This window comes from Sinocyclocheilus anshuiensis, unplaced genomic scaffold (genome assembly GCF_001515605.1).
Source record: "Sinocyclocheilus anshuiensis isolate Anshui unplaced genomic scaffold, SAMN03320099.WGS_v1.1 scaffold957, whole genome shotgun sequence".
NCBI lineage: Eukaryota > Metazoa > Chordata > Actinopteri > Cypriniformes > Cyprinidae > Sinocyclocheilus > Sinocyclocheilus anshuiensis.
The window spans coordinates 169,467-191,771 of record NW_015557101.1 but is presented as its reverse complement, the minus strand read 5'-3'; the positions used below and the strand labels follow the sequence as shown (position 1 = coordinate 191,771).

The following is a 22,305-nucleotide window of genomic DNA, read 5'->3' as shown; positions in this document are numbered from 1 at the left end:
CACACACACACACACACACACACACACACACACACACACACACACACACACACGCAGAAGAAGACTTCAGATGCAAAAAGATTTTTTTCTTTTAAATGAGCATTTTCATCAGGCATTTTCAACATGTTTAAGTTCAGTAATTTTACTTTAATGCCAAAGAAACAGTTATTAGTCAGTTATTGAATGCCTTATTTTCAAAAATGTCCAATGATACTTTCATAGGAGCCTGATGAAATATATGTATATATTATATTTATGTAAATATATATTATAGTCATTTACACGCACACACACACACACACACACACACACACACACACACACACACACACACACACACACACACACACACGCAGAAGAAGACTTCAGATGCAAAAAGATTTTTTTCTTTTAAATGAGCATTTTCATCAGGCATTTTCAACATGTTTAAGTTCAGTAATTTTACTTTAATGCCAAAGAAACAGTTATTAGTCAGTTATTGAATGCCTTATTTTCAAAAATGTCCAATGATACTTTCATAGGAGCCTGATGAAATATATGTATATATTATATTTATGTAAATATATATTATAGTCATTTAAACCATTCTTAAATATTATTACTCATTATTCATATATATGTCCATATTTAAATAAATAAAAACATTCTCAAATAGAGCAACTGTTGGTGTTGCAGTGACACAAGAAAATCCTCCCGATCATGTACCTGACAGGAAGAGGGCCTTGTCCACTGTGTGCTCCTCAGCGAAGCGGATGTGACAGAAGTTCTTCTTGCTCTTGCGGATGGCGATGATACTCCCACACTGTTCAAACACCTCCACAATGAGCTGCTCTGTGGCGTTCTCTGGCAAACCTCCCACAAACACCGTCTTACAGCCGGGCGGTCTGTCTCTGGTGGCAGGGGGAGGCAGGTCTTTGAAGACAAGCACAAAAGAATATTACACTACCAGAATTTTTGACATTTTCTTTTATCTAGATATTGATCTCTATTTTTCACCACATTAAGTCCATAGCTCTTTTTTTTTTACGACCTTGACATTAAAATGATTCATTATCCAATTCTAATCTAAAAGACCAGTGTTCATCTAGAAGATCATTAAAAACGTTAATGTGCCAAATCATCAGACTGACATATTTTTGGCCTTTTGTCACTTTTATTTGATAGTATTACCATAGAGAGCACTCAAACTCAACATGTCACAGTCCAGACCACGGATCTTTCTCTCGGCTGGTTTAATTTGCAGAACATGGCATTAGAACCTCCAGGTTCACAAAGCTGCATTGAGAAAACCAGGCTGAGAAGGAATAATCAATGAAACCCGGCACTTGTTACATGACTAGATTACAAGTGCAAAGCCTGCCATACTGAACTGGCCTGTTTTGGTGTTAGCTGATTACTCAGCGATGCTGTGCAGACGAGCTGGTGATAATCCGTGCTTTCCATCAGGACTGAAGAGACGGTCTTAACAAGCTATGGGAATGCAGATGAAGGAAGCACCTGCTGGGACTCAGAGGGGACTGCATGCCCGATTGGGGGTCCAAACGGAGTCGGACGCAAAGCAGATCAGGCATGTTTGGCTGTAAGCCAGTCACTATAAATAAGTAGGCCTAAGTCTCTTTGGACTCCACACTTGCCCCCTAATACTCGCCATCCATCATCACCAACATCACACTAACTCCTGTTTATTGTGGCAGCTCATGATGAGCTTTATATATATATATGTCAGCTCATGTCATTGGAAAGAACATAATACTCCACTGAATAGAGGATACAACATATGCATACAGCTTCAATACAACACTATAGGCAAAGAATGTGAGCATGTGGAACAAAACGATTCAGATGTCAGTCATGGACTTTGGATGACATGCTGTGTCTGTAAACATGTTAATCAAGCATTAAATGACTTGTCTGTCTGATCATTGCTGAAGTCTCAAAGTCTGAATGGGATTTCGTTTATTTGTTTGCCTTATTTTAGCAACTGATTCATTGAAGGAATTATGCAAATCAGGTACTCGGGCAAATACGGCAACTAAATTAGTGCTGATAGCAATTCACACCTCGGCTGGATCTGAAAGACAGAATACCATGATTTGATATTCTGAACTGAAGTATTTGCATTTCCACACACTGCAGTGAAATGTTGGAAAGTGTAATAATGCTTTTTTTTGTTTTTTGTCTAGGATGTCCCAAAATACTAAGTTTGAAATGAATATACCTATGATGTCCAAAGATGTTTGGTTTGAATAGTCTGTGATGCATAACAGTCTCTAGGGTTGATTCAAGCATTCACACGTTCTGAAATCTAGAAATGCTGTTGAGGGTCAGGTTGAACAGCCAGTGAAAGCCAGTGAGGTTTGATTACAACATTCAATCACACCATCTTTTTGTTTAGTTTTGATTCAAACAAGTCTGATGATTTAAAATACTTTTAGATTGGTTTATAAACATCTATGATGCCCAAAAATGTTTAAAGATGTTTGGTTTGAACAAGTCCACAATGCCCAAATATGAAGTCTAGGTTTGATTCAAGCATTCACACATGCCCGTGAAACCCAGAAATACTGTTGAGATTGACTTGAAAGTGTCTTTGATGTCCAATTATGTTGTCTAGATTGGAGCGAAACATTTAAACATGTTTATGATTCTCAACAATTGTGTCTATGTTTGATTTGAACACACCTATATTGCCTATAAATTCTAATTATGAAGTAAACACTAAACAATTTAAATACCTAAAATGCCCAGAATTGAGTATAGATTTGAACGTGCCAACCTCACAAAATGCCATCAGAGTTGAATGCCATCAATGCCATTCAATAACACCACCTGTTATGCCCAAAAATGCTCTCTCACTCCACATATATATATACACATACATATATTTTGTAATCAATGTTGTAATCAATATATATATAGACTTCAGATAAATATGCAAAAACCTCTGAGAGTCTGTCTGATATTTTTCTTTTAAATTAGCATTTTATCAGGCTCCTATGAAAATAACATTAGACATTAAAAAAAAGGCATTTTAATAACTGAATAACCTTTTCATTGCCATTAAAGGAAAATTACTGAACCTAAACCTTCTAAAAATGCTAATTTAAAAGAAAAAAATCTTAATATATCGATATCTATCTATCTATGAAAAAAACTGAACTGAAACTAACCGAAATAAAATAAGTTGAAGTGTTAAATTGAAAACTGAAAACAAGAATGAAAAAAATATTAAAAGAAAGTAATAAAAAAGACAAAAGCACATAACACAATTACAAAATGAAAATGAAAACTGAAAATATAAAAATAAAAGCAAATTTAAAATTCAATCCTATTTAAGTAAATAATACTTAAGACTGATTCCAAGGAACAAAAGCGACTATCTCAGTCATAGCCAGTAGTTATTTTAGGCAGCCGTGTGTATAAGTGAGGTTAAAGGCCTCTGCAGGCACAGGCGGGTGTAGCGGAGCGAGGTGTGGGTGATATGTGTTGTGAGTGGGCTGAAGTGAGGAAACAGGCCAGACTGGCAGTGCCCTCGGCAAACTGAGTCTTCCAGAAGCAGAAACAGTGACACGGCCCTCTCGGCTGCTGGAAGAAGAGAGCTCTGCCTGATATAAAGGTCAGTCTCAGGCACAGAGCCAGGGCAGACTGAAGGTTTAGAAGTCAGTGAAAGGCAGCATATGCAGGCTGACCTGATGGTGAAGGTGCATGCACAACTGGACACTGAATCACTGCTATCCTTTCATGCGGTCTGTGGGTTTCCAGGCTCTGCAGAAAAAACGGATGATATTTACCATGCTTGGTCTCGCGCTCTCTCTAAGAACTCAGTGTCCTTCAGAGAGCCAGGCCTTTCAAACGACAGTGAGTGAAAGGCGGTCGATGGCCATTTATTAAGCACAGTAGACTAGAATGAGGTGGCGGTGGCGATGCAGAGATGGAGTTATGTCAAGCTGGGGCTGTGCAGAGCTGCAGAATAAGACTGATGGGTCGGGAAGGTGTGAAGTCTAGAGTTAGACTGTGGAGCAGATCCATCATCAATAACAGACACATTTAGTTTGTTAACCTGCTTAAATAATAATACAAATATAATGCATCTGTTTATTGTAACTATGGAGGTTTGGTACAAAATAACTAGTGATAGATATATCATTCAGAGAGATTCATTAGATAGGCTAATATTTAGCCATTCAGCACCCTGCACTCTAGATATCAGCACCGGCTGAAAGGCTCATATCAGTCAGCTACTAAAACCAACAGTGGCAAAGGTCACATGCCAGTCATAAAAATGTCTGAAAGTCATTGCAACAAAATATCAATCCTTGTGTCAATTAATTTTAACAACAACAACAACAATAGGTTTATTTTAACCTATTTTAAGCTAACACCGCTCCGGCTCTCTTTACCCAGCATTTTCCTCGCTAATGTGCGGTCATTGGTGAACAAAATGGATGAGATACGACTTCGCATCACCCACAGTAAGAGACTTTTGGATTGCAACGTCATGGTTTTCACAGAAACATGGCTACACAGCGACGTACCCAATAATGCTATTGAGCTAGCCGGACGCTACACGCTCCGGGCAGATAGGACGGCAGATGACTCCGGCAAGACCAGAGGCGGAGGATTGTGCATTTATGTTAACAAAGCTTGGTGTACGAACTCTGTCATTGTTGGGAAACACTGCTCAGCTAACCTAGAGTTTCTCACGGTTAAGTGTAGACCTTTTTATCTGCCACGGGAGTTCACTTCCACCATTATAACTGCAGCCTATATTCCACCGGATGCTAATGCCAAGCTTGCTATGAACGAACTGCATGCGGCCATTAGTAAACAACAGACCGCTCACCCGGAGGCTGCATTTATTGTCGCGGGTGATTTTAATCACTCCAACTTAAAGACAGTGCTCCCCAAATTTCATCAGCATGTTTCCTGCCACACTAGAGGAGACAAAACTTTGGATCATGTTTACACAAACATTGATGGAGCTTACATCGCGACCCCCCTCCCCCACCTGGGACAGTCTGATCACCTTTCTTTGTTTCTCACCCCTAAGTATTCACCCCTCATCAACCGTGTGAAGCCATCAATGAGGACCATCAAAGTGTGGCCAACAGGAGCAGACGCTTTACTTCAGGACAGGTTGGCACTGCAGAGGGTGGTGAAAACCGCCCAACGCATCACAGGGACACCACTTCCTGCTATTGAGGACATCCAGAGGAAACGCTGTCTACGTCGAGCTCGCAGCATTCTTAAGGACTCCTTTCACCCTGACCATAGACTGTTTAACCTCCTGCCCTCCGGGAGGCGCTTCAGGAGCCCCCGGACAAGGACCAGCAGACATAGGAACAGCTTTTTCTCTACAGCTGTCTCCTTACTGAATTCTGCCCGCTGACCCCCCCCCACCACTACACTACACACTCCTCCCATCCAACTGTTACACTTGTTATTACTTGCACTACTGTCTGTTCATCCAGAATACTGAATGATCCATTTGCACACTGCAATATTTTCTATGCACTTTTTAAAATTTCCATTGCACTAGTGTTTTGTACAGCTTAATGTATCGCTTACATATTCATTTGTAAATGATGTTCATATGTTCATAGTTTCTGCTTATAGTGTACATACACTTATTACATAATCCATATGTATAGTATGTTCATAGTATACCTATCTGTATATCATGCTGATAGTATTTAAAAATCTGTAAATTATGTCCATAGTACTGCCTTATCTGTATATTTATTGTACATTTGTAACATATTGTAGACACTGTATATCCTGTACTTACTGCTTATTGCACTTCTGGTTAGATGCTAACTGCATTTCGTTGCCTTGTACCTTACATGTGCAATGACAATAAAGTTGAATCTAATCTAAATCTAATCTAATTTTAACTGTAGGATAGGATTTAAAAAAAAAAAGGTTTTAATTTCAGCATCATTACTCCAGTCTTCAGTGTCACATGATGCTTCAGAAATCATTCTAATATGCTGATTTGCTGCTCAAGAAACATTTCTGATTATTATCAATGTCGAAAGCACTTGCTGTGAAACATTTTTCCAGGATTCTTTGATGAATAGAACGTTCAAAAGAATGACATTAACATGAAATAAAAATCTTCTGTATCATTATAAATGTTTATGGTCGCTTTTGATCAGTTGTGTCCTTGCTGAATGAAAGTATTAATTCCTAAAAAAAAAAAACTGACTTCATACGTCCACAAAAAATCACCAAAAACAGTTATTTAAAGGAAAAGTTAAAAAAGGCTTCAACATCATGTGTTTGATTTTTTTTTCTCTATCTAATGCAATTACATTCACATATTCTTAAGTGTGACTCAATTATCAAACACATTTTTAGGGCCACTGAATATTACAGCACAATATGTGACCGTGACAGAAACACAAAGCAGAAATCAGCATAATTGCAAGAGGAGCAGTCTGTCTCCTTATTAGAACGTCAGGCGAGGAAAGATTTAAGCTTAGCTCTGCGCTGATCCACCGAGAACCCACGAGTTGAAGAAAACACGGAGGTTTCAAATATCCCCATCGGTCAGGTCTAATAAATAACAAGGGGTGAAGCTGACAGCAATAAGCCTGTGTGTGTTTAACACAGCTCCAATCAAAGCCAACCCAGCTGCCCTTTAAAAAGCACTGATAAATGACATATGGTATAAATGCTGATATCTCCCATCATACTGTGCCTTGAAGGGCATGAGAGCAGACAGAGAGAAAAGAGTGGATGACTTTGACAAAGATAGTGAAGGAAGACGTACAAGCAATGAAAATGGGCTAACCAGGAAAAGAGATTCCTGCAACAAATAAGAGAACGGGTGCTGATGTAGAGAGGCTCGAGTTTGTAAAATTTCATGTTAAATGGCATGAGCCATCGCGGGCCCTTGGGAAAAGGACTTGTGCAATTTTTTCTGGCATCTGAGGTGAGAATAACCATGAATGATTGCGTAGTCAGGAGAGCACAGCCGTCACCAGCTATTAAATCCACTTCTGCACGGACTGGTGTGGAAAAAAAGGAGACTCGTTACAATGCGAGATATGTGCATGATAGCCTGTTCTGTCTGAACGAGATGAGAGGAGATGCTCGTGTTTATGGATATGCTTAAATCTCATCAGACAGTGTTCACTGCGTTCATCGCGGTGACCATCTCTTTCAAGTTTCTCATCAATAAAAACTACAATCCCAGAATCACGTGAGCCTTTGTTCTGCGTCTCCCTTCCTGCCTTTCTCCTGTACGATCTTGCCATCACTACCCGTGTGCTGCTTGATCAGTCCAGAAGGGAAGGCAGGAGTGACCAGGTTTCATTCATTTCTAATCCGCAGAGGGAATATGAGCCGGGCTTTTCATGTTGTTGTGCTGCGATTCTAGGATCAATATACAGCGAGCTGCTTCTGTTGTCAATTGAAGAATCGATCCTGGTGAATGATGACAAGGCCACATTGCTAAAGAAAATCAGATTCCTTTAAAGACGATCAAACATTCTTTCAAAACATTTTTCCAGCTAGAGAGAAACCTTAAAAGTGAAAACCGAACTGAGGCTTCACAACATTACACACACAAAAGATTGCTCTTGAAACTTAGCCACAGTTCTGTCCAGTTTAGCTGAATTAGTAGAAACAACAAACACCACAACTAACTCAAACTAGTTTCAATCTGCATAAACATCATGAGGTAATGGGTTAATATAACTTTGAGTAGCTTTGTCAGTATTTTGAACAGTAATAATTTTTTTTTCCAAATGTTACTGTTTTTACTGTATTTTTAATCCAATATATACATATTTGAATGTTTGAGTATATAGAGGAAAAAAAAAAAACTTTTTACACATAATATGTTACACATAATATTTTTCTTTTTCACATTGCAAATGGATCGTTATACAAAAAAATAAATAAATAAATGAATTTATGCTCATACTGTATATTTTAGGAGGTTCTGCAAGGGAATCATCATATTTTTGGGTCCAAAAAATGGTTTGAAGACCCCTGTCATAAGCACCCAATTATTACTCCACATGAAAAACTCGACTTGATTCTGACATTAGCATGTTGTCAACAGCACAATATTATATTAAGCATGAAAACCACAGCACATTAGGCCAAATAATATCTAAATATTATCTAGGGTTTCCCTTACCCCGACTACAAAGGAAACATGCGATGCTCCCTTAAATTTAGAGACAGCACATAGCTTAAAACGCTGCCTCCCTAGGCAGTTTACTTGGTTTTACAACAGAGCCTCTGTTTGTTGTTCAGTCTTTGTTCTTTTGCAAACTTTCTTAAAGGGGTCATATGATGTGATTTCAAGTTTTCCTTTCTCTTTGGAGTGTTACAAGCTCTTGGTGCATAAAGAAGATCTGTAAAGTTGCAAAGACTAAAGTCTCAAATCCAAAGAGATATTCTTTATAAAAGTTAAGAGTCAGCCACACCTACCTAAAACGGCTCGTTCTAACACGCCCCCACATGTCTATATCACGATGTGGGAAGATTTTGTTACGTCCCTTTTGTTCTACTTCTGTGTTTTCTTTTGTTTGGGAAGTGTTTGTGTGTGTCTTCTGTCCAGGAAGAAGCTGATTGGTTCCTGCAGTCTAATTGGTGCCACGCCCTGCCTGATCAGCTGACTCCTTGCTGCCTATAAGAGACTCCGTCATCACTTCCTGCTTCAGCTTTTGTGCTCTCTTGTTGTGTTTGCTCTGCCTTGACTCTGCTAGTTAGTTACATGTGTTCGTAAGACTGAGAATTTCTGTGTGTGTTCAATCGAGTGTTCGCTGGTGAGAGATTGTTTGTTGTTTGTTAGTTTGCTTTGCCCATTTATTCTTACTACTGACTTCCGCCTGTTCTTTGACTATGATTCTGGATTGCCCTTGTTCGGATCTGTTCGCTTATCATTGTAAATAATTGTATATAATAGAATTCTGGGGAGGTAGGGAAACCGACGCCATTTTTGTTGGAACCTTGTTTGGTGATTGTTTTTGGATAGTAAGTTAGGGAAGTAATTGTATTTTATTTTTTTATTTTGTGAACTAGGGAATTTAGAGGTTTGTATATTAGCGGGAGACGGCATCACAGTATGTTAAGGGGCGTAACATTTCCATCACACGCTTATTCGGTATTCGGCCAATCACAAGGCACTGGATAGCTGGCCAATCAGAGCACACCTCGCTTTTCAGACCGATGAGCTTTGTAAAAATCGACGTGTTTCAGAAAGGCGGGGCATAGAGGAGAAACAATAATGTACAGTATGTGGAAAATAATGTGTTTTTTTAACCTTAAAATGCATTAACACATTGATTTACACCAAATACACAAAATAATGTTCTTTTTAGCAACATCATATGACCACTTTAAAGTTGCTTTCATTGGTAATTGTTGTTTCACTTGAGGCCAGGTGAGGATTGTTTTGTTGGCCTTTGAATTCTCCTCTCGTTCTTCCCGCTTTGGCATCAATCAATGTCTCACATCGTTTGTTTGCGTATTACAGCGTGCGGAGCAGGCGTGTCAGTCCGTCACTCTCTTTTAGGCAGGAGGGTTAGGACACTTTGCGGTTGAGGCTGACTGTAGCATTATGGGAGCGCCTAGCCTGTGATTACAGATGTGCATGCGGTGCGTGATCTGCAGCCAGAGAGCTCAGCTGTTTGAAGGACAGTGACTCTCTCAGGTACTCATGGTCTCCTCTGACCCTCCTCTTGCTGTGTGGCATATTTTACATGCCAGAATACCTCAGTCTCCTTAGAGGTCAACTGTTCAATTACAGTCAGATTTTCACCCCGGTCCCCCCGGACAGCCCCCTCCTGTTTCACTCTTCTGCCTGACCTCTCTCTCTATGACAGGAGATGAATTCAAATGAGCTTATTCAGCTGGTGGGATGAGGGGATATAAGGGTAAATATGAAAGAACGCATGACAGCTCCTCTATCAAATAAAAACACAGCCTTTCTATCAAGCGTCAAGTCTGACACTTTGATTGGCAGCTGGCTTTTAAAATCGTATCTGCATCTCATCAAGGTGACATGCGCTGCTAGACTGTGGAGATCGAAATATTTATAGAATTATAATATTAAATCATATACGGGTTGCATAGTAGCTCATGGCTATATCAGACTTTTCTTCAGGTCAGCATTTCAGATCATATCGCTCAAGTCAATAATGTCATTTAAAATGCATGAGGGTTACAAATACTGCTTATCATTGCATGCATGTTAAATGGAGTGAGATGCAAGATCTGTTCTCAAACCTAGTGAGCTGCCTTGCTGCCTACGGCCTACATACAGTAGGCAGTTGACTTCTAAGGCGGCATCCTAACCGTCCTGACCGATTTCTGAAAAAAAAAAAACCTTTGTGAAAAAGAAGTATGCTTTAGCATACTTTTGAAAAGAATACTTACAAAAGAAAATAACATACTTCAAAACAATATATCTACAGGGAAAACTGAATTGAATGTTTTCAGACACTTAAATGCATGTTAATTACAACGAAATGAATGTAATTACAATTAAATTAATTCTAGTTGGGAGTGCTTTTTTGACCCACTACATCTTTATATGTAATAGCATATTTACTTCCATTGTCTTTGAAATATGGTTAAAGTGTACCGCCAAATGTACTTAAATCTTATAAGCTAAAATACACTTTAATTTCTATTGAAACTCATGTCTTTACATATATTTGCAATTACACAATCATAATAATAATAAAATTAAAGTATTTTACATGTGTTTAGTGTGTTCTACAACAACTGTACTTCTTTAAAGGAAAACAAAAGATTATTAAAACAATGATTTAAAATGTACTTTAAAGTAAAACTTTTCGTTTAACATTATTACAAAGTGCACTTGTGTGCAAAGTGTGTTAAGAAACATCTTCATGAAAGTGTCCTCTCTTTAAGGGCACTTAAGTGACCTTTAACATTATATTATCTTTAAGTACATTTTTTTTAAATATACTTTTAAGATTTTAAGTACACTACAAGTGCACATTTAAACAATTAAGCATTCTTCTATTTCACAAGGGCTTTCATTAAAAATATTAATTTTTAGTGAATACTGATGGAGCAACACAATTTGTGTGTAAAAACATAACAGAAGAATTTTTTATAAGTATCATCAACAAGTGCTACAAGTGCACATTCAATACAATTAAGAACACTTCTTTTTTACAAGGTTACACAGAAAGCATCCTATTATGCCATATGCGGTAACACTTTATTTTGATAGTCCTCTTTAGACATTGTACTAACTATAACAATCTACTAGCAGTCAGGAGAGTATTAGTAGACTGTCCGCTTAATATCTGCTAACACTCTATTTTAATGGTCCATCAACTTTGCACATACATGACAACTTATTCTACTAACCCTAAACCTAACACTCTACTAATCTGTAATGATCATTTTCAGCATTGCATTATTGCATAAAAGTTCTTCATAATCAATATAACTGAGCTTGTTGCAATATATTCTGAGATTGTCTTCTCAGCGAAGGAGTCATGTGACTCTGCCTTTGTATTTGGCTAAAACAATGCATCTTAGGTTGCCTAAAAATGCTGCCTGTGGAGTCAGCTCATTAGGTTTTGGAACGCAGCCGAGAGAGAAAGAGAGACGCTCACTGGGGTTGGGCGGAAAAAGCGTGCAGCTCTTGCAGTGGATGATTTCCTTCACAATGGGCATGTCTTGCGAAACCGGCGGGGGTACAATCCCAAGGCCGGGCATCATGGGGTTCATCGGAGCAATTCCAGTCATCATGCCGAGGCTGGGGTCAAAATCTGCAGGAACAGAAGAGAGGACATCACAAAGGACTGAGTGAATAAAAGCCACTTTAGTCTACATGCTGGTACCATTCTGGTGTGGCACGAATTAAAGCTATGAAAGCTAAACACTCTCCCTCGAAAATAAATAAACAAATAAGTCTAATACATATTTAAAAGGCTTTCCAAATGAATAGGTTTTTACTGACTCATTCCCCCAGCTGTTTGCCTTGGCTTGTTACTATGCGCAAGCGGTCCATCTGTGGGCAAAAAAAAGTGAACACTGGCTTTCATTTACAGGTATCGGTTTAGACTACAGCTGCATGACAGCGTGGAGCTCTTTGAAATGGAAATGACGAAGGCCTCGGTCTCTGCGGTCTCTCCTGCACCTGTGGAGAGTTTATGCGTCTATCTAACCGTACTAAGAGCACTCAGCTCACACACTTCAAATATTTCCCTTATTTGCAGCCACATAAGATAAACAAGCTCTGCCTCTGGCATGGGGAAAAAATAGCAAAAAAAGTTCTGAGAGTAAAGATCCATGAGATGTAAATCACACTGTAAATAAACACACCATACTGTAAGTAAATAATGCAAGAACACGTTTCAGGGTTCATATTCAAAGCCTAATATCTCCATATACACATAATAAAATAAATATTTAATATTATAATATAAACTAGATGAGAAAAGTTTGTGAACAAACTTTGAAGTTGGCTTGAGAAAGCCTAGCCTGAAAGTTTGAAGCAACTGTAAAAAGCTTGACGTTTGAAAGCTTAGATTATCATCTTGATTAGCATGTTGTATGTTGCTAACATGATTAGTATGTTGTAAACATGTTGCTAGCTTGTTTTTAGAATATTAGCATGCCATTAACATGTTACTAATATGAGTAGCATGCTGTCAGCTCTTTGTTAGCATGATTAGCATGTTGTTAACATGTTTCTAGAATGACTATATATTGCTAACATGATTACTGTGTTGTTAGCATGTTTCTAGCATGATCATCATTTTGCTAGCATGATTAACATGTTGCTGGCATGATTAGCCTGTTGCTAGTATGTTGTTGATAACATGAATAGTACATTGCTAACATGTTTTAGTATGTTGCTAGCATGATTTAACATGTTTTTCTCAGATAGTCATTAAGCTTTGCTAGTGACAGACAGCTTAAACACTCTGATTAGCATTGCTGTTAGTATGTTTTTAACATGATTAAAAAAAAAACATGCCTGAAAAGAAAACAAGGGGAAAAAAACCTTCCGTATTATGAAACACGATAAAAGGACAGAGAAATCTAGAAACCTAAGCCCAGAACCCACTGATCTCATCTATAAAATGCTTTCATATGACCTGTAGCGTCTGGACCAATCAGACACACCATTTTCACCATTTCCAAACTTGTATCACACCTGAGGTTGTTCATTGTTTGCTCATAATCGTAGTCCGTAATCATGCAGATTTCTGCTACATGCTAGTACACAAGTAGTATTGTACAGTAAGAAAGTTATTTCCCTTAACCAGGAAATTAACGTTCTTAGAATTGACAGACAGTTGACCGAGAGGTCAAGTAAATACTTACAGCGGATCTAAATATTTATAATTAATTATAACTAGTTATGATTAATTATTAATATTTCCCCTTTGAGCTGATTTGCTACAGACCCAACACTTGAGGTCAACTCTACTACATCAGGCAGCTTAATTTAGTGTTAAGAAAATCTATTAGAGGATAGTAGCAGATGCTAATTGACATAAGAAAATCAAATATGCAAACATGAACGCTTTCATGATGGTCTGTAAGAGCTGTTGGACATGAAGCTGTCTCACAGGATGGTGGGGCTGGAGCGTGAGGATAAACTCTGAACTGGCAGACGTGTCTGAGCTGTGAGGGTGACAGGGCCAGAGCAGGGCCTCTCTAGGGGAAGCATTAACAGAAGCAGGACAGGAGGTGCAGCATGTAGACAGAGGAGCACATCGCCTGCCTTAATGACTCTGTTAGTATTGATATTTCTGTCTCTCAGCCACTAATGGAGGCAGAAGATAAGATGGTCCTCAGTGGTATGGATGCCACGGCTTCTGCCGTGTATTCCTGGACTTCAGGTCTAAATCAGAACCACATAATTAGGGCTTTTCCTGCATGGCCAATTTTTCAGCTGCCACAATGCAAAACTGTAGCCTGCCAAAGCAAATTAAATTATATATGTGACCCTGGACCACAAAATTTCGAAATTGAGATTTATACATCATCTGAAAGCTGAATAAATAAGCTTTACATCGTTTGTTAGGATAGGACAATATTTGGCCGAGATACAACTATTTGAAAATCTGGAATCTGAGGGTGCAACAAAAATCTAAATATTGAGAAAATCGCCTTTAAAGTTGTCCAAATGAAGTTCTTAGCAATGCATATTACTAATCAAAAATTAAGTTTTTATATATTTACAGTAGGAAATTTACAAAATATCTTCATGGAACATGATCTTTACTTAATATTCTAATGATTTTTGGCATAAAAGAAAAATGAATAATTTTGACCCACAAATGTATTGTTGGCTATTGCTACAAATATGCCCCAGCGACTTAAGACTGCTTTTGTGCTCCAGGGTCACATATGATCATGGTTTTGTTTTAGTAAATGCAAGTGTTATATTGAGAGAAATGTCAGAGATTTGCTAAAGAATAGTTCACCCAAAATGAAAATTTGCTGAAAATGTACTCACTCTCAGGCCATCCAAGATGTAGAGGAGTTTTTAGATGTCACTTTGTAAAGAAACACTACACGTCTGCGCACATACGCATTCCTATAGACTGAACATGTAATAGGCGTGTGCATAATGTCACCGTTTTCACTAATTTGCGTTTTTGTAGTTTATACAGAGACTTAACTGTATTGTTTTCAAAAATGTGCATTTTGAAACTTGTTTTCTAAAATTTGCATTTTCAAGCCCTCATAATGCCATTGTTGTGTAAATTAATGGTCAAAAAACATAAAAAAGTTAGATTTTTCGTTGAAAACTGTCATGTAAACACCTTAAAGCAGCACTAAGTAACTTTTGGCGCTCTAGCGGTTAATAAACAGAACTGCACACATTCCGTGGAAGAACATTCCAACCGGAGCTACTTCTCTAAGTTTATGTCTATGGCGATTCACGCAGGTATGTGTTACTCCGCAGCTGTGATGACCCGACCAGGCTACAATAGTCCAAATATAAGTACTTATTATAAGTGTACCGTAGTGATTCGGAATAAGACAAAAAACGCGGTTTGGAAGATGAATTCTTGATGTACTCGCTCATCATATACATTTTGAACACAGAAAAAGTTACATAGTGCTGCTTTAATCGTAACAGATTTGGAGAAATGTAGCATTGCATCGCTTGCTCAGCAATTGATGCTCTGCAGTGAATGGGTGCCGTCAGAATGAGAGCCCAAACAGCTGATTAAAACATCACAATAATCCACAAGCACTAAACTCCAGTCCAGTCCATCATTTAACGGATTGTCAATCGAAAAGCTGAGTGTTTGTGAGAAACAAATCCATCAGTTGCTTCAACTTTATTCCATCACTTCTGGCTAAAATACCAGTCTGTAATCCATAATAACAATTCCTCCAGTGAAAAAGTCCATCCACTGCTGTCCTCTCACATCAAAATCCACTCAGAAACAACGGTTTGAAGTTAAAAACATCCTAATGATTCATTTCTTTATTACAAACACACATGTTACCTGATGGACTGGAGTGGTGTGGATTGCTTGTGGATTATTGTGATGTTTTTATCAGCTGTTTGGACTCTCATTCTGACGGCACCCATTCACTGCAGAGCATCCACTGATGAGCAAGTGATGTAATGCTACATTTCTCCAAATCTGATGGAGAAACAAACTCATCCTAATCTTGGATGGCCTGAGGGAGAGTAAACTTTCAACTAATTTTATTTGAGTGAACTATTCCTTTAAATAATCTATTAGGAACAAGAAAGTCAACTTCATTTTTATTTCAACCGTTGTTCTCATATATTACGAAAAACAGGCCTTGTTTGATTTCAGATATTACAAGATATGTGTTAAATCATTAAGAGATTCTGATGAAAGGAAAACAATATCTGTGAAAAAGCAGGAAACAAATATTCTCATTAGAAACACATTCTCGCCTCTAGTGGTCTACTTAGTCTGAATATTTTAACTAGCTCTAAATAAATAAGGTCTTATTTATATTGAGTTAGTTTTACTTACAGCAATTAAACGTAGAGGATTCTATGCTGAATTTAAAAGACTCAGGATGCTTGGATGATCAATCACATCGATCATTTTATGTAAACAATTAACAATCAAATGCATTAATTGCAGTTATACAGTATAATCAACAAAGTTCATGCGTGTGGATGAACAGGAAAACCCCTTATAATCATATGGTATTAAAATCTGAAGGGTATAAAAAGGATTTTTCAAAGGATATGGTTTGAAAGAGAAATATGAATCATAGCCAAAGGAACACAGCAGACTGTTGTCACGCACAGGCAAGAGACGAGGAGTTCAGGTAAACAGAGGGGTTTATTGTCAATGGAGGGAGTTTTGTGCATACTCGGCCCAAGGAAGGTAGCGGCTCCAGCTGTGCTGATCGTCATGGCAGTATGACTGGAGATAACGTCCGAGCTCCTGGATCCTTCGTTCAGTCTGGCCATTGAAACAGATCCACTTGGAGAAGGAAGCCGCCACACACAGCCGCGTCATCAGCATATGAAGCAGGCAGGGCCAATGCAGGTGATCAGAATTCGGGTGATTGGGATCTGGTGTGTGTCGGAGGAGGTGACTGTGCTGACGTGAGTGATTGCGATGATCTCCTGACAACTGTGAAAAACTTTCAAAGTTGCACCTTTCGATCCCACATAGAAAACAACCAGAGGCAAATCCTTGTGAAGCTGCATGTCCACTGTGACCAAGCAATGGAGATAAAATGAGGATACAGAAGAGGTACAGGTCAAGGTTTTGAACGCACTGCTGAGAAAGACTTGCATCATTTTCAGCCTATGATTCCTTTATTTCTACTGTGCGGAGGAAAACATTATAATCTAAGGAATAATAAGTAAATCATCAGGTTCTCAAACAGGCTCAATAATAAGGGTTTGTTCTGCTGGCGCATATTTTAAAATACTTTTTCAAAAGCAATAAGTATTGTTATACTTAATTTATTAAATTAATTAATTAAACATTGAGTTCTTTTCAAGTCAAATTACAAACAACTTCTTTAAAATAGCTCTAAATAATAGTGCTCTTATATAACATTATATATATGGGGTCTTTAAGATTTGTTTTTAAGAAATTAATACTTTAAATTCAGCAAGGATGCATTAAACTGATCGAAAGTGACTATATTCATCAGAGAATCCTAAAAAATGTATGCAGCACAACACTGATAATAATCAGAAATGTTTCTTAAGCAGTAAATCAGCATATCAGAATGATTTCTGAAGGATCATGTGACACTGAAGACTGGAGTAATGATGCTGAAAATTCAGCTTTGATCACAGGAATAAATTCAATTTTAAAATATATAAAAATAAAAAACAGTTATTTTAAATTGTACAAATAATTCAATATTTTACTGTATTTTTTATCAAATAAATGCAGCCTTGTAGAGCTCAATAATCCAATATTTTACTGTATTTTTGATCAAATAAATGCAGCCTTGTAGAGCATAGGGGACCCTTTCAAAAACATTCAAAAATCTTACACACTCCAAATTTCTGAATGGTAGTGTATATATTTGAATCGTCACTGAAGAAAGATGTTTTATGACATCTATAATCAGGGGCTAATGGGCCATGCTAACCAGACAAAAATATGGTAAGAAAGAGAAGGATGTGAGAAGGAGTAGTGAGAAACAGCATTTATACACTATAAAAGGGTTAGACAAAAGGAAACCGGATCATCATGTTAACAGATGAAGAGAGAAGTGTATAAAAAACCCAACTCCCTCATCTGAACCCAAATCAAAGGAGATATGATGTCAACATGTGGAAAATCTAAACCGCTACTTTTATCTCTGCAAAATCTAAAATTAGAATCAGGTGCGCCAAACCAGATTAGAGCACTATTAATAAGAAACTCGAGTTGTGTGGAGACATCAAAAAAGCTCACTAGTCCAGGCAGCCATTTCAAAGGCTTTTGTAGTCAATCACTCCACAGTCTGAAATACCATCTACGAATACAGAACATTTCAAACCGCTGGCAATCTATCTAGGACAGGACATCCTCTAGTAAGTCTTGTAAGACTTGCCTTAGCCTGTGTCAAAATGCCCATCCAAAAGAGACTCTGCCCTACATGAAAAGTCAGGAAGGAAGCAGCCCCCGCTCTCAAAAAAAGAGTACAGATCCATGAGTGCAGCAGAAGATCATGTCAAGGTGAAGATCAGGACTGTTGCAGCAATGTCTCCTCTATGGAAGAGACAAAAATAACGCTGCTTGGCCGCACTGCCAGATGCCACATGCAGTGGAAATCTGCCTTCGACCAAAAGTAAGTACAGGAAGCTACAGAGTTCGGGGTTGGATTTCTGAAACACAGCAAGGCCAATCTGACATCATACAGCCTCCCACAAATTCAGTTTCAGAGGTTTGTGGCACCATCTTCCCTGTACACAACGTTAAAAGTAAAGTATGATCTGAGCGGAACACGCTAAATGTCTACACTTTAGGGGGAGATACACCCATGAATGGCATACTAATAGTAGTCAATGAACAATAAACTGTGTTAATAGAATGTTTTTGACATTAAAAATCTTCACTTTTAAAGGCGTTACATCGTGTACTAAGACCGACGGAAAATGAAAAGTTGCGATTGCAATGATATTACGCAGTGCCTGAAAATAGTCCCCAACTAGGTAACTTCCAAGGGAAGGCACGCTCCCTGTGCAAGCAGGTGGTCACGTTGGTTATGTTGGCGGAAGTTAGCCTATTTTCAGGTGCTGCGTAATATCATTGCGCCTGCTGCACCCATGGTACGGCAGCAAAGTTCCTTGATTATTACGCCGGAATGAGAGTATAGTTCCTAGCCATATCGGCCTAGAAAATCGCAACTTTTAATTTTCCGTCGGTCTTAGTACACGATGTAACTACAGAAGAGTCAAGTTTTAAATAGGAAAAATATCGAAACTCTTTGGTCATTTTTGAGCGAGATGCTAACGGTCTAATCAGATCTATGCTAAGCTGCAGCTAAAAGTGCTACCGCCAGACCCGGAGATCGGCTGAATGGATTCGAAAATGGTAAAACTCAACTGTTTAACTCTAGGGGAGTTGGAAAATGAGTCTATTTTCAAAAATAGTGGAGTGTTCCTTTAAGTCTGTAGTGTGAGAGCCTTGAATCAGGCCGCTAGCCCATCTCTCTTAGCAGTTTAAGAGTAATGTGTGATGCTTCTGTGTTAGGCGGGATGAACGTGGCCCTCTGTTGAGGCCTTTAATGTGCCTCACGGCAGCAGGTGTGGGTCTGCTTGTGCTCTGGCACTGAGGTAATAGGCGCTGGACTGATGAATTATGGAACCTGCTCTCGGCTGGCACACAGCACATTAAACAGGCTGATAAATTACAGGCCTGCTCTCCAGGAGAAGCAGCCTGTTAAAAAATTAGAGCTGGAAAAGATATTTATTCATGGCACCTATAAGACAGATGATCCTCACAAACAAACGGCCTCTCTAGATAAAGAAAACAATACATTTGTTTAGAACCTGACCTAGTTTAATCAAAAGTAGTTTGATCAAATACACACAATTTCCCACCGCCGGATCCTCAGGATCGTGTAGATTGAGGAAAGGCAGGGGAATATCCTAGGGCAGTAAAGCTTAACAGAGATTATTTACATTTGTTCTCAGAGCAAAGCCCAGGAAGGATTTTCTCAAGCCTGAGGAATAACAGATGTGGAAAGTACACCCATGTTTTCTTGTCTCAGCTCTGTTAACAACTACTCCAGAAGAAAACTAACAACTTTAGAGACTCTGAGCAGTTTCTTAAATGAGAAGATATACCATACCCTTTAAATAGATAAGCTCGACTAAAGGGGGACTAATCATGGGAAATAAAAGAGTTTGGTGTACTGTGTCAACACACTCTCATTCACAACACTAGTCCTCCTCTGTCCACCCATATCGCTTATTAAAACCAGGCTGCAAACATGTTTCATTCAGAAATCGTCACAACCAAGAACACATTAACATATGACCACCTCTCCCTGCTTTCACATATGAAGAAACGATGTTCTGATTGGCTGTCACACATCTAGTCATGTGATATCAAATTTTCATATCACAATAACTGACCCTTCGCCAGGAGTTTGATTGACAGGCGATCTGACCAATCATAACACAGAATCTGCCATTTTGTCCGACAAACAAACCAGGCAGGAGAGTAGATTAACATCGGTGTACTTGAACTTGAAGATGGCGTGTATTGACGTCTTTCCGCAGTTGAAACAAGATACCTTCTGATGTTCATTCATGTTTATTTAGTGCTATAACTAGTAAAGAGGAAGAGGTTTGTGTGCCACTTGAACTGAGACGCTACAGCGATCTGTCACCACACATTAAAGAGCCACAAATTGGTATTTATTGTTTGAATTTCTTAAAAAAAATTAAAATATTTGAAAGCTTTGTTTCATACCAGAAGTAACCTGCTCTGTCCTGTCTGTCAGTGCGCTGTCAGTGTCCTCTTTGCTCCACAATGTATTTTTCATTGCGTGAGAACATGATGTGTGGCGAGAGAGCGCCATGGCTTGTCGGACATAGCAACAGTAACTAAGGGGGGCGGGTCTTTGGGAAGGATCAATTGCTGAATCTTTTATCATGGTTGTAACGCGTGACAAACTCATAAACAACAAGGAGCAGGATCTAAGTGCAAAAGTGTACATTTATTAAACAAAACTACTCATGCAAACAAAGCTATATACATACACATGGAACTAAGGAACACTGAGCACAACTAGGAAGAATTATAATAAATAATCAGAACATTTTCAACCAATATCTAGATATATTTTCTGAAAAGGCATGTTTTAATCCAGATTAAAATGTAAAAATGCATTAAAAATGTGAAATGTTTAAAAATAATAATCATTATTTAAGTATTTGGTGTTGTTTGATAAAGAAATAGTGAATACAAAAATCTGAATGGCTATTTGAAAACTTGTGGGTGTTAGAAACACAAATCTGCACAGCATTTTGTGTACCGGGGTAACCAGGCTGTTTTTGCTTTTCTATAAGCGCCACCTACTGTCAGAAAGTCAATTTGCTTTCTCAGTCCATTACACAGTGGAATGTTATAAATTTGAACCACTTGACGGAAAAGAAGCTATGGTGCATTACAAAAATCTAAACAATTCAGATAATAAAATACCTAGAATTATTCACAGCATTTTGAAGTGCCCACAATAACAATGCTGTGCATGTGTATATGAAGAGTTTGGTTCCAAAATGCGATAAACGCCATTTAAAAAAAAATTGAGTTTCAGCCAAAATCAGTATTGTATCTTGTCGGTATTGAAAAGCCAATTTTTAATTTTACGCAAAATGCGATATCAGCCGAGTTATACTGTCATGTTTTCTCCCTTTCTTTCCAAAGTCTCCCTTCTCTGCAGACTGCGAAATATACGCTCAACCAATCACAGCGCACCATTCCACGCACTCTAGACAGTAATGGCGGCGCTTTGAATAGCCTACACCCGGCATCCTAGTTTTCCTCATCTATTTTGTACTTTGTGATCAACAAACAAACTTAGGGCTGCACGATAAATCGCATGTGATTGTCATGCGCATCTCGTCAGTAAAGCCGGTTCTGTGACTAGTAAATCTCCATCACGTGCTTTCAGATGGAGCGGCATTTAATACACAGAGCCATAGATCACTGCTATATCATGTTCATAATCGCAGATGAGTCACATTCGATTAGGAACGTGATATTGCGTAGCTTGTCAGTGTAAGTGTTTTTATTAATGCCATTAATGTTTTTGTTAATACAGCGTAGGGCTGGGTGATTTAAATCTCGATTTTTCCAGAATGTTTGACCGGTTCTCGATTTTTTTACGATTTTTAACTAGTCAACTTGAAAATGTAACTACAACATGATTCAAGCTAATTTTTCTTTATTAACCCTCTAGTTAAAGAAAATTCTATTCCAAGTGCAGCACACATGAAGTTGTCAGCATGATGTAAATGTTAAACAAATCACTTGTTAAAGATCTTTGCAGAAAAGATGCAAAAACTACAACTACATATTGTACAACCTTGTCTTATACCTATTATGTGTTCAGAAATAATACGAGGAAAATTATTTTAGAAAATCTCAAAAGTCAAGGTAATTCAAATTCAAAATGACTGAAGGTATAACACCAGTAGACTTTTAGTAACTATAAATGTTCTTTAAAAATAACAGCAGCTTTCAGCCGGTCACCTTGATGCAAACATGAAATATTAGACATACAGTAGTAGTTCTTTACAGGTTTTTTATTCGATTGCGCTGCTTTTCCATTGTTTTTTCTATGTAAACATGGACGTGTTTGACTGTT

At 38.2% G+C, this 22,305-nt stretch overlaps 1 protein-coding gene across 1 annotated transcript in view; it reads right to left on the bottom strand.

Moving 5' to 3' along the window:
• Positions 1–22,305, bottom strand: part of LOC107677528 (ecto-NOX disulfide-thiol exchanger 2-like) — a 190,263-nt gene that overhangs the window by 45,817 nt on the left and 122,141 nt on the right. The window contains exons 4-5 of the mRNA XM_016472458.1: positions 11,619–11,774; positions 706–912 (exon numbers count right to left, since the gene is read on the bottom strand). Coding sequence (XP_016327944.1) covers positions 706–912; positions 11,619–11,774 — 363 coding nt within the window. The remainder of the gene's footprint in view (positions 1–705; positions 913–11,618; positions 11,775–22,305) is intronic.